Source organism: Myiozetetes cayanensis, unplaced genomic scaffold (genome assembly GCF_022539395.1).
Source record: "Myiozetetes cayanensis isolate MyiCay16 unplaced genomic scaffold, myiCay2020 scf23, whole genome shotgun sequence".
NCBI lineage: Eukaryota > Metazoa > Chordata > Aves > Passeriformes > Tyrannidae > Myiozetetes > Myiozetetes cayanensis.
This window is the reverse complement of record NW_026087445.1, coordinates 1,899,587-1,912,378: the sequence shown is the minus strand read 5'-3', so window position 1 is coordinate 1,912,378 and position 12,792 is coordinate 1,899,587. Positions and strand designations below refer to the sequence as shown.

The 12,792-nt window shown below is 45.8% G+C and overlaps 1 protein-coding gene across 13 annotated transcripts in view; it reads right to left on the bottom strand.

The window, feature by feature from the left end:
• CACNA1B (calcium voltage-gated channel subunit alpha1 B) overlaps nucleotides 1-12,792 on the bottom strand; it is a 283,230-nt gene that overhangs the window by 64,361 nt on the left and 206,077 nt on the right. For 8 of the 13 annotated variants that reach the window (XM_050319741.1, XM_050319740.1, XM_050319747.1 and 5 more), the window contains 4 exons: nucleotides 10,401-10,530; nucleotides 9,522-9,581; nucleotides 8,631-8,737; nucleotides 372-468 (listed from right to left, as the gene is read on the bottom strand). In XM_050319741.1, coding sequence (XP_050175698.1) covers nucleotides 372-468; nucleotides 8,631-8,737; nucleotides 9,522-9,581; nucleotides 10,401-10,530 — 394 coding nt within the window. Of the gene's footprint in view, nucleotides 1-371; nucleotides 469-4,807; nucleotides 4,820-8,630; nucleotides 8,738-9,521; nucleotides 9,582-10,400; nucleotides 10,531-12,792 lie in introns of all 13 variants that reach the window. The other 5 variants (XM_050319737.1, XM_050319736.1, XM_050319738.1 and 2 more) reach the window with 1 other exon arrangement.

Sequence of the window (12,792 nt, the reverse complement as noted above, 5' to 3'; positions counted from 1 at the left end):
TCCAGGGAAAGTCAAACATTCCAACCCCCCATTTTCTCCTGTATCATTTCTAAGAGCATCCCACTTACGAACTGTAATTTAATTTATTTGAGGGTGCTTGTTTTTTTTTTTTGTCTTTTCCTTTTTTTTATAAGTTTTATTTTCGTGTGGGCTCACAACAATTTATAACATTGCCCACAATGTTTGCAAAAGAAACAAGTGTTTGACATTTGCTAAACATCTGCACAGCTATTTTTACCGATCTGGCAAAGGGATTAATTGCAACGAAACCAAAGGAGCAGAAATAACTTGGGTTGGGTCCATCAGCTTCTACTCAGATCAGTCACAAAGCTCCAGAGAAGGAAAAAAAAAAAATGGGGTTATTTTCTAACCTTTAGTTTTGGCAGCCGTTTGATGGTTTTCAGAGGCCTGAGGACCCGCAGGACTCGCAGGGACTTGATTGTGTTGATGTCCTTGCCTTTGGTTCCTCTGCAGGGGAGAAAAGGCACAACAACAACAATAATTTGGTCCTCAGATCGCTAACCTGGATATTTGTAGGTACCCAGTGTGGTGGAATTGGTTTGGTTTGGGTTGGGTTTTTTTAACAGGTTTTGGGTCCATCCTCACCGTGGTGCAGATGAGCCCCAGCTGAGACGTGTCTGCCGTGGGCAGGACATGGTCCTGGCACTGCTCACCACATCAGCCTTCTCTCCCTTCCCAGCTACTCACCGAGCATCCCCCACGATCTGGGGCCCTTCCTGCCCCGACTCCACACCCAGCCAACACTTCCTGCTCCAGCCACCAGGACAGGAGGCTCAGCACGTCCATCCCAGCCCCAGGAGAAGGGACAAAGTCACACTTGGCTCTCCTTCCTCCCGAGTGAGTGAGGCAGGAGGAGGTTTCTCCTCTGGCAGGAACACTGTGCCTGGACAAAGCAGTGACCAGAGGGAACAGGAGCCTTCCAGGTGAGGGGCAGAGCTCTCCTGCTCCATGCCTGGGCCCTCACCCTTGAGTGTCTCTTAGACATGCTACCAAACCCATGCAGGAACATGTAATAATGCAGCATATTACATGCCTGGAACGCTGCTGGGGCAACTTCCCCCTTAGGCATGCAAGGTGCTGTAAGTCACAGTCTGGCTTTAGGTTTGGTTAAAACTCAGTGCAAGGCTTGAGAAGGTCCCCCTTTGTTAACAGCAAGAGGGTTTTTTGGGGGAAGGACAGAGGTCCTTTCCTCGTGCACTTCCAAAAATAAATAAAAAAATAAATAAATAAATAAATAAATAAATAAATAAATAAATAAATAAATAAAGACACAAGTTACATCTTCTTCCAACCCACCAGCAAAACAATGACATTCCCCTTCGGTTCACATGAAGTGAAAAATGGGATGAAAGTCTGTCACAGGGTTTTATTCATGAGTGTGGGTTTGGGTCTGAGGCTGCATTGAGGTAACACAGGTGTGAATGAGTAACAGGTGGAACAGATGCTGAAACACCTATTCTGTGCTCTCCCAGTTGGCTCCTTCTCCAAGAGGAAAGAAATAGAGGTACAAGTGACCCAAGAGACCCCCAGGAGGTTTGTGCAGGACCTGCAGGTCTTCCCCCCCCACCTCTGGCACCCACACTGTGCTCCAGGAGAAGCACCAAGAGTGCAGGAAACCACCCAATTTTGTGCTGACTGACCCTGCTCAGCCCTGCAAAGTGTCTTTTTGCAATCAATCCACTGCCAGAAAGCTGAGAACTCACTGCTGACACCAGGACTCAACAAGCTGTGAGACACAGGAATGTTTGGAGGGCCATGGGTTGGATCCCAGTGACATCTACCTTGAACACAAATTGCCTTTCCAAAGGATTTAATAATGGAGAGGTACCATCCTCTCCCTCTCTCATCTTTCAGGGCTGCTCTAGGGCCATTTTAATCCATCCCAGGTGGATCCTGACTGCTGGCCTGGCTGTAAATCCGGGTGATGGAGCTCACACTCACAGAGCTATAGGACTGATTAAATGCCCCAAAATACCCATTATATATTCAAAAGAAATAATATTTGATTCTCATTAGAAACCCTTTAATCTGTTCCAGATGAAGCAGGCACTGCCAACACAGAGCTTTTCCTGGCTTTCTTTCCAGGTTTGAGCACAGCTGAAGGTCTGGCCCCTGCCTGGCTTGGCATATTTGCTCTCAACTCCCCCAACTCCCAGCAAGTACCATCCCTGCTGTGGTCACTGGAGCCATCTCCGTGTCACCACAGCTCATCTGGAGCTCACCTGCTCCAAGGGGGCTTTGTCTGAGCCCTGGCTGCAAACCAGTTTGTTCATCCTCTCAAGGAAGGACAATCAGTGGCAGGAGGGAAGCAGAAGGGAAATGGGTTGTAGGGAAGGAGATCCCAAAGGAGATCCCAGGAGATCCCAAAGGAGATCCCGAAGGAGATCCCACCTGGCCTGGCCAGCCTGTTCCCAGGGCTGATGGTCCCCCCCATCCCCTTGGCTGCCCCTGCTGCTCCCTCCACCCTCTCCCCTCTGGAAGGCCAAGCAAATCCCTGACATTGCTCCACGTTTCCCAGAGTTTCCCTCCATGAGGGAGGTGGCAGCTGAGGAAAGCAGAGGTGAGAGAAGAGTGAAGGTGAGACAGTTAAAGGCCACTTTGGGGCAGGAGGAGGGGAAATAAAAGAGGTGGGATACTCAGCCCAGAACTCTCCTCATTCTCCATCGTAGGTGGCCACGTGTCTGGTTTGCAGATTAACACACAGCCCAAAAAAACAAACTCAGCACTGCTCTCCTGGGCTCACCCAGAACTCCAGAAACTCCATGTGCTGCCTGCCAGTGCTCCCGAGTCCAGGAGACCCAGACACCTGCACCACAATAATTAACAACTGCTCTAATTAGGCCTCGTGGAAGGCAAAGGGTTGGCCCCACTCCTGAAGCAACAAACTCCCATGGACTCAAGATTTGCAGGGAGGTCAGGCAGACCTTTCTGTGGGCTCTTGGCTCCGTGGGGCAGAGCAAATCCTCATTGCTGCTTTTCCCTGGCATGGGGAGGTGTGTGGGTGAGTGCACCGAGAGCTGGGAGGTGAAGGGCAGGCAGTTCCAGTCACACACAATTCCTTCTGCCTCAGAGAAGGACACTAAGAAGGGCTGATTTCTTTTTCTCCATTCAGGCACTTAAGCAAATAAAGAGCGTGAGCCAATTAAATGTTAATGGGATTTCTGCTCTAAGCCATAGAGAGAATCCTGAAAAACATCCTTATTTCTTGTCACAGGGAGGTTCCTGCTCTAGGCCTGGTGCTCTGAACTGCACTGATGCAAATTGCATTTTAATTTAAAGGACACCCTGCAACTCTTTCAGCCTCTCAAATAAAACCCTCAGGGTTGTTTTTTGGTGTTTTTAAGAACCCCCTCGACCAATATTGGGGTTTTTTCACTGCTTTAATACAAAGCCAGATGTCCAACAAAATAAAAGGTCCAGATGGAAACAGGATTCAGTCAAAAGGTGTATCCAAGCACACATTTGACCTGAATATTCCTCACAACAAAAATAAATTGCTATGGAAGGGCAAGATCTCAGCTGACTGCAGAAGAACAACTGCAAAATTCAGAGGAGCTGAATTTTGAAGAAGAGCTGTAGAGGGTCACAGGATAAAGGCAGACAGCAAACAGCAGCCTAGAGACTTAAAAATAATAATAATTAAAAAAAATTCTATTAATAAAAAAATTGCATTAGATCAATTTTGAGTTGCATTAGGCCAGTTCTGGTTTGTTGGTTTTTTTCTGTGGCAGTTTGCTGCTTGTTTATTTAAAACGTTATAAAAATATTTTAAAAGAGCTTCCCAAAGCCTTTTCTGCCCCCTTTAATAAATCAAGGAGCCTTTAAAAATTGAAGAGTTCTTTCAAATGGAAGCTCCTTGTTTCTGTAGCTGCTGCCAGCAGCTCTGATTTCACGTAACATGGGCTTCTCACAACCGTGGCATCAAAAATTCAGGGCAGGGTGGAGCCACTGCCTTCTGTGAGCGCCCCAAACCCCCAAGGCACAGAGTGAATTCCTCTGTGAGGAGTAAAGGAGGTCACACCACTCTGCCACAAACACAAAGCCACCCTTTTCCCTGGCTCTAAATGCTCTGCTTTCCTCGAGAGGAGAAAGAATCCAGGACCTCAATTCCCTGGACCTTCCTTTGCATCCTTCTTGTGGCGTCTCCGCTGTGGAGGAGCCCACCCAGCTCCTGCCCGGCTGGGGATGAGGTGGGAGGTGACACAACTCTGTCCCCAAAAGCAGGGCTGTGCTGCCCTGCACCTACAGCAAAACTGCCACCTCCTTGCAGAGCGTTAAACAGGAATTTCTGACCCCCCTCCTTTGCAAGTTGCCCCTTCCAGTCTCTCATAAAACTCTCCACACTCTGTTCTCGCCTCAAAGACTTTTCAGAGCCGAGTTGCCTTGCCCAGGCTGCTCCAAGTTAGCCCTGAAGCTTCCAGCTCTGCTGTTTAGAGGTGAAATCCTCCAAAAAAGAGAATAAAACCGCTCCTTTAGACGTTATTATTAATATTTCCAGGAATTGCGACTCCCCCATCGGTGAGGCACCCACTGAGTCACCCCCTCAAACCCTCCTGGTTTAGATGTATCTGCGTATGTTTTGGTCAAGACTCTCTGATCTACTTGGCTTTCTATCCCTGCCTACAGAAAATCGGGATGAATGAGGATTGTTAAGGGAAATTTCACTGGATAATGGGTAATAAAGGGACGAAGGAGTCGATGCAATGGGTGGAACATGGGTTGTTTCCACAGTGGTGACTGTTGGACAGGCATAACAGTGCAGCAAGAGACAGGAATAACATATTACCCCATGAAACTCCTAGAGAGAGATTCCAGCAAGGAGAAGACAAAGAAAGAGCAGAGTCAATGACAAACAGAAACATCAGTGCCCCCCCCTGCACACAGAGATACCCCATTCCCTGTCCCACATCCCCCCCCCTCAGCATCCAGGAAAATACACAAGCACCAGCCCTTCCACTCACATGGAAATGAACCTCCAAATGTCCCTTTCCCCTCCTGACTTTATGTTTATGTCCACAAAAATAATGGAATTTCTCTTGGAAATGCATTGCTAAATGGATCAATTTGATTATTTTATTATCAGCAGCATCAGTGTTATTGTTTTTAACATCCCTCTGGGGGCTTTTTCTAAAATTTATTTTAGTTATTTTTTTAAAAAAATTATTTCTTTTTAATTATTTGAATTAATCAGCCCTTCCATTCCCATGAAAATAAACCTCCTTCCCCCTCCTGACACTCTGGGAGGCGCAGCCTCAACTCTTTGGCAAATGCTGGTGGATTTTCCAACGAGCATGGTGACATTCTGTGCACCTCCACCACCTTTGGGCTGTTCCACCACGCCCAGACAAACTCTTTGCTGCTCCTCAGCAGCTGTTTCTACCAACCAAGTACATTTTACACCTGGGGCTGATGGGTTTGGATGACAAATTTTGCTTGCAAAGTTCGCTTTAAGCTCCTTTATTTCTATTTCCCTCAAGACTCAAACATGTCTGTGTGTCTGTGGCATGTTTATCTCCACAAAAATAAAGGAATTTCTCCTTGAAATGCATTGCTAAATGGATAAATTTAATTAATTCATTATCATCAGCATCAGTGTTTTGTTTCTAGCATCTCTCTGGGGCCTTTTTAAAAAATTTAATTAATTTTTTTCCAATTTCGTTTATTTATTTTGAGCTGCTTTCATGCATTTATTTATTTTGAAACTCCAGTTAAGCACAGAACAGCTTCTGAAGAGGCAGAAAGCAGAGCAGCAGCTGGTTGGAGAGGCTGAGATGGGTTTGTTGAATCTTGCAGCCATGACTGATCCCATCTCCTGTGCTTAAACAAACACAGGCTGGTGCGATATTCCAGCTGGGAGCGTTTCAGGGAGCTCTGTTATTCCAAGCTTTTTAGTGACTATTCAGCAGGGAGCTGGTTCACACCCCCTGCACTGGACACCAGTGAGGTCAAGGACATGAATTAAATCACACCTTGCACGGGGTAATTGTGTGTTCTGGCAAACAAACCGGTAACAGCCACAATAAATATATTTATTTCACCGATGTGGGTGGCAGGGCTTGCTAGAAAAATCCAACTAAACAACAGAGATGATCCAGCTGATTCTCCAAGAGCTCATTGTCGGGATTATCAAAATTCAGTGTGTCCAGTTTAAGCAAGCAAAGAGGACAGGACTCTCTCACTTTGTATTCTGAGACCTGTTCTTCTTTGTAACGGGAACAGAGAGCAAATAATCTCCTGGGGAGTGACTGAATTAAACCAGAAACACTCCAAATATTCCCTGAACTGGACATCCCCTCCTACTGAAACGTGGACGTGGGGCAGAGGTTACAGGAATCATCAGAATCACAGAAGAAATTCAAGTTTTTCCAAGTCTCCCAAGGGGTTTAACCCGGGAGACAGTAACGAGGCAGGTTTTATGCATTCCCTGCCCAAGCCCTGCTCAATTCTCACTCCGAAGGTAAAATAGAAGCAGCTTGGGGCGCTGTTCTAAAGCACAGGCAGGGGACGTAAAAGTAATTTATTTAGAGGCTGATGAGGTGCTGTTAGATATTCATGGCCCAACAGAGAAAACCTGAGCATTGAAAAGGCTCCAAAAGATTAAAAATTATTCATTTTAATCCCTAACTTGACCAAAAGAAAAAAAAAAAAACCTTGTTCAATAGCAAGTCTTGTTCGAAGAGAAGAGGTTGTCAAGGCAAACCCTCACAAAATGCTCCTTCTCCCAGTCTGCCCTGAATGTTTGAATTCCTGATGGGAAAGGGAAATTCTCATTGACCTGGAGACTTGGGGAATATTGTTTTGCAAAGTAATACTTGTGACTGTGATTATTTTCCTTTTGTATGTCTCTTCCATTCAAAGGAGCTCTGTGTTAACTTGCTAAATGCTTTGTTTTAGGAAGGTTTTGCTTAGCCTGGCCACATCCAGCTCTAAAAGCTGTTCTATAATATATTCCATATGCAGGGAAAATAAGCCCCACACATGTCTAGTCAAGCTTAAGCAGCAGCTTCGTTTTGGGTGTTAAATTTTAGGTCAGCAAGACATTCACCAGCCCAGCAGTTCCATCTCAAGTTTTGCTTAGGACAGAGCACTCAGCTCCTCAAAAAAACTGATTTTTAACAAATAGGGGCAAAGTGTTTCTCGAGGGGAGGGCAACATCCCTTTGAAAAACTTCTGTTGGGCGTGACTTTCTCCAAAACTTCAATAATTCTTTAATAATGTAATTTAAATAATTAATAATTCTGGAGGATCAGGCACAGAATGCCCAGATCCCAATATTCCCAAGTGTCACTCCTCAAAAATCACACCAACGATGTCAAGCCCATCTCCTTCTGTCTATCCACTTCTTGGTCTTTTTTTTAAAATTATTATTTTATCCAGCATTTACGGAAAACAGAAGATCTAAAGCACAAATCTTAACGTGTAAGGAATTCTGACGCCTTAGAAAATGCAAAACTCCTGAGAAATATTCCAGGCCACCCTTCCCAGAAAGGACCCGGGAAGTTTTTTGTGCTGCAAAGGACACGTTTTCCACCGGCAGAGCTTGACAAGAGGAGCAGGGGATGAAGTTTAAAATAGACAAGACACGCTCCTGCGGTTCCCTGACAAAGGGGAACGCTTTTCTCATTAGCAATTAAACCCTGCTAATTCTCATTAGCAAGTTAAACAATCGCCTCGCCGCTAATCATCGACGAACAGGTGAGAGGAGCCTGGGCACGGGCTGCTAAATGGTCCTACAATTGCTCGGGGCTAATTTAGCAGCAGATTAAACTGGCCGAGCCCTGCGGGCAGTTTCCAGGTCATCTCCTATTGTTTCTCCGGGAAACATTTGCGAACAACTCTTTCCACGGCCCGGAAATTCAGGTGGAAAATTTCCTTTCATTGGTCCAGCTCTGAGCTCGCCGAGCTCTGCAGGACCTGCATTGCTCTTCTTGTGGCTGTCCCTGAGAAAAGAGCTCAAAGGGAAAGCTAATCCTCCTTTTGAAACAGCAGTTCCTCAGTGGCCGGTGCTGAAAATCCTCTAGGATATTAAGCAAGCACAGGGAATGTTGTTTAATGTCATAAAGACAGAGCTGTGTTTGAGGGAGGGAGCAATGAGCCTTAAAAACTGTGGAAATACAAGTTCCCTGAATGGGAGAGGAGAAAAGAGGAGAGAAATGCCAAGGTCTGTGAACCAGAAACACCCACAACTGCAGAAATAATGTTTTGCAGAGAGTTCACTGAGTTATCAGCTGATTTCATTAACTGCTTTCTCGCAGTAAGAGCAATTCTTAGGATGATGGCCCGGAGACACTGGACTGCCACAAACTGTTACAATATGTTCTTGAAAAGAGCTCGGCCAAACAGTCACAAAAATCTTGGCTCAGTGTTTGAAGGAGCAGTGAATGGACTCACCCTAAAGCTGGAGAATTTTCAAGAGGTTCAACAGCACAAATTTAGTTGGGTTTATTTTTTTTTCTTCCCCCCCCCTCCCCCCCAAGCTACGAGATGAAAACTGAGCATTTCACTGAGAAATGGGGCCACACATGTTATGTATCAACTACCTCTGTGCCAGCTCCTGCCTCCCCTGTGATTATTCCCTAGAAATTGGGATGTTAAGGGAATGTACTTACGAGAAGGCAAATGCCACCAAGGCCCCACTGACCACAATGAAGTCCAGGATGTTCCACAGGTCACGGAAATAGGAGCCAGGGTGGAGTAACAGCCCCAGGTCAATCATCTTGAGAGGACACACATGAAAAGAAAAGAGTTTTAATAAAACCTGCACCAAATCAACACTGCCAGGGTATAGGAGAATGTTCTTGATCAAATGGCCCTTCACACCACTGAGATGCTTGGCCAAGCTGCTCCTCTCTAAGAGGCACAAAGAGCTCTGCCAGAAATGACGCTCAAAAGTCAATAAAACAGAACCAAAAGCTCAAGAAAAGAGTCCCCACTGCAACCCAGACATGGATTAATCCGGGTTTTATTCTGCATCTCTTTTGCATCTTGCTCTGACAGTAAAACCTACCACAAGAATAAATCCTGACTTTATTAGGATTGTGCTTCCTGGAAAGTTGCTGCCTCACAGTCTCAGCAAAGCCTGTCTCCCTACTGAGTAAAGTCAAAAGATAAATCCTCAATTTTTTGAGATGTGACAGAGCAGGAATCAGTTGCTGTTAACATTCCAAAAGGAGAAGGGAAGATTCAGACATGTCTCGGTAAGGTCTGTCAGCTCCTGTGTCTTTAACCACACACTTCAGGCATTTCTTATCCTCTTACAGAGCCACAGCTACTGAAGATATCTTTATTTTCCTCCATAAATTGTGAGATTAAAGAAACCAGGTGAGTCACAACAGAAGGACATTTGGCTACTTCTGAGAGCTGTTCTCAAGTTAAAGCTTTTCCATCACTGTCACCTCTCCAGGGAGTTCTGTCCTGCTCCCCCTTCTCCAGCACCTCAGAAGTAGATGAATGTAAATTTAAAACAGGATGTCAATCTTTCTGCTTGGAGAAATTCTTACCTTGATCACCATCTCAAAGGTAAAGACACCTGTAAATATATAATCCAAGTATTTCAGAGCCTAAATGGGGAAGAGAAATGTGTGTTAGGAGAGTTTGGTTTGACACCCACAGACAAGTAGATTTGCTACTAATTCTTGGAGTATCCTACCATGCTCCACCAAGATAAATAAAACTTACCTGGTTTGACTTCCTCAGGCTCTGCTCTAGCAGGAGATCTTAGGACAATGCCCCATCCCTGGGAGTGTCCAGGGCCAGGTTGGACGGGGCTTGGAGCAACCTGGGATAGTGGAAGGTGGCCCTGCCCATGGCAGGGGGTGGAACTGGATGAGCTTTAAGCTTCTCCCAGCCCAAACCATGCTGTGATTCTCTGATTCTGGGTCAGCCCTGGCTGGTGACCCAGGGAAGCCTTTCCCACTGCTGAATTGTGTCCCAGCTTCACCACACACGTCACATCAGTGATTTCCAAGTTCTGAAACTCAGATGTGGTTGAAGCAGTGGAAAGGGACAGGAACTGTGAGCATTTTATCCTCCAGCTGGGATGGATCCACAAGGATCATCCAGTCCAACCCTCAGCCCTGCACAGGCCCATCCCCAAGGGTCCCACCCTGTGCCCCAGAGGATCATCCAAACCCTCCTGCAGCTCTGGCAGCCTTGGGGCTGTGCCCACTGCCCAGGGGAGCCTGTTCAGTGCCAACCACCCTCTGGGGAAGAACCTTTCTTAACCTCCAGCCTATCTGGAGAGTGGCACCAGCACATTTGAGTGTTCCCAAAGCGAGCTCCGTTTTTTCACTGTGTCATCCTCTGGGGTTGGGAACGGACAATCCACGTGCCAGGAGGAGCAGAGCAACGATTCCCTGGCCGTGCTGGTTGGTACTCACATCATTCCTGGGTGACTCAGCTTGGACAGGGTCTTCTGCAGCCAGGGCAATGCTGCTGAGGGCGATGACGATCAGGATGACCATCTCGAAGTAGCGCAGGTTGACGATGTAGTGGAAGAGCCGCCGAATCCTGCAGGCAAAACAAGCACAGGGGGAGGGTTGTCACAGTGGCACGACAGGCTGGCACAGGGACAGGGTTCCTCAGGAGCACGACCTTTAGGATTTTGATCACAGTAAGGGCAATAAAATAAAAAAAACCCACGAGCAATGGGTTGAAATTCCAGTTTGCAACAAAGGCGTGGTGAGATTTAAAGTAAGATTTAAACATCCCTGCACCGCTCCCTGCAAAGCAAAGGCATCTATTTATCTCTGTATTTATCTATTTATTTCTTTCTCCACTTATCAAAAGGGCACTGAGAGCTTCCAAGCCTTCAGACTCGATTCTACAAATTCCTCAGGAACACCACCTTTAGGATTCCTGTTACAGTAATGGTAATACAATAAAACCCACGAGCAACGGGTTTAAATTCCAGTTTGCAACAGATTTAAGGTCAGAGATTTAAACATCCCTGCACTGCTCTCTGCAAAGCAAAGACATCTATTTATCTCTCTATTTATCTTCCTATTTATCTCCCTATTTATCTCCCTATCTCTCTATTTCTCTCTCTCTCTCCAGCTGTCAAAAGGGCATTGAGAGCTTTCAAGCCTTCAGACCTGATTCTACAAATTATGTTTATCTCCTCCCCTGCCCTTCTCCCTTTGAACCCCCAGGTTAATGTCCTGTGAGTTCAAAACAAGGTTTGAAATCCTTTTAATATCAACTAATCCCTTTAAAATTGAGACACAGGCACTTGGAGACTCAGCTGAAACTGCCTTTGTGGCTGAGTATTATTCCTTCCAATCTCTCCCTTGCCAAGTATCTCTGCCTTCACTTTAAGATACCCTTTCTAAGCTGCACAAATACTTTACAGTAATATATTTGATTACTTTACCCTAATCTTTTTATTCACAAATCGTGCCCAAGAAAAGTGACAAATGCTTCCATCTGTAAGCAATCCAAAGCTATTCACAAATTTCAGCTAATAACTCTATCTGACCACAATTCACAAGTCCTTAACTGCACACAGAGCTCTACATTTGCACCAAATTTGTCAGCTGAATAAAGGACTTGGGCTCTGCCTGGGAATCAAATTACATATTTAACTCACCAACAACTTTTATCTGAGAATGTGTTTCAGCTGCTATATCCCATTTTCTCCAAGCAAATATCTGAGGAGTCAGAATTAAAGTCTGGTTTTTTTTGCACATCTACTTCCATATTCCTTCTCTTTGGCTTGCTGATGGATTCAGAATGAAAAAAAAGAGTGACAAATACCAGGGAAAACAGATTTGAAACAGGTTATTAGAAAATAACCTGAAGAGAAGTGCTTTTGTGGATCCCTTAACTCTGGCTATCAATCTGACAGGGGAAGATTATCATCTACGTGGCTCCCTGAATCCACAGAAGGGAAAGGCAACATTTTCCATAACATTTGTAGCTGTAATTCTCGCATCAACAAAAAAAAAAAGCTCAATCCATCAAAGAAACAACGAGGCCCTATTTTTAGACCTTCCTCATTCACAACCAGCAGCGGGATGCGGGAGCGTTTGTAAACTGCCAGCGGGGCTCGAGAAATCACTTTGCATCCACGGCTGCTCTCAGAGGGTGGTGGCTCTTGGAAAGGAATGCATTTTATTTATGCTTCTCTGCACTGTTTTTGCCCCCTGGCAGCACCCGGGTCATGCATCCCCCAGGATGGGATGTGTCAGAGTTAGAGCGAAGCTTCATCCTCCGGAAAGCAGAAAGACCTCTCTGGAGAACTTAACACCAGCCAAAACACCTGAGGGGATCCAGCTGGGGCTGCATCTTGCCCAGAGGAGGAAAAACAAGTTGCTGACATTCCTTGAGTTTGGTCTTGGTCTTGTTATTCCCCCTTGGCCCTGTGTTATAAAATGTTTTCTCTCCCAGTGAACTTGGGCTCTTTTGGTGCAGCTTTTGGGGGAGTGGGGGGTGTGAGCTGGAGAAAACTGCAGGGCAACTGAAACAACACAGCACATGCTGCACTGGGGGACTCAGGAGGTCATAACTGTAGGATGAGATGAGAGGAAATGAGCAGATATATGGAACAAAAAAGTCTTGCTTCTTCTCTGTCTGCCCCTTGTGTACTGGGGACCATCTTGCTTCCCACCTAACAGTGCTGCCTTAGCAGGCATTTTGCAGCTAAAGCTCATTTTTGGTGGTCACTCCCCAATAAAAGGCTTGAACTAACAAATATTAGAGAAATACTATGTCCTTATCCAGCCAGACAAGCTTCATAATCCTAATTTGGCTCCCCAGGGCAGTGGGCACAGC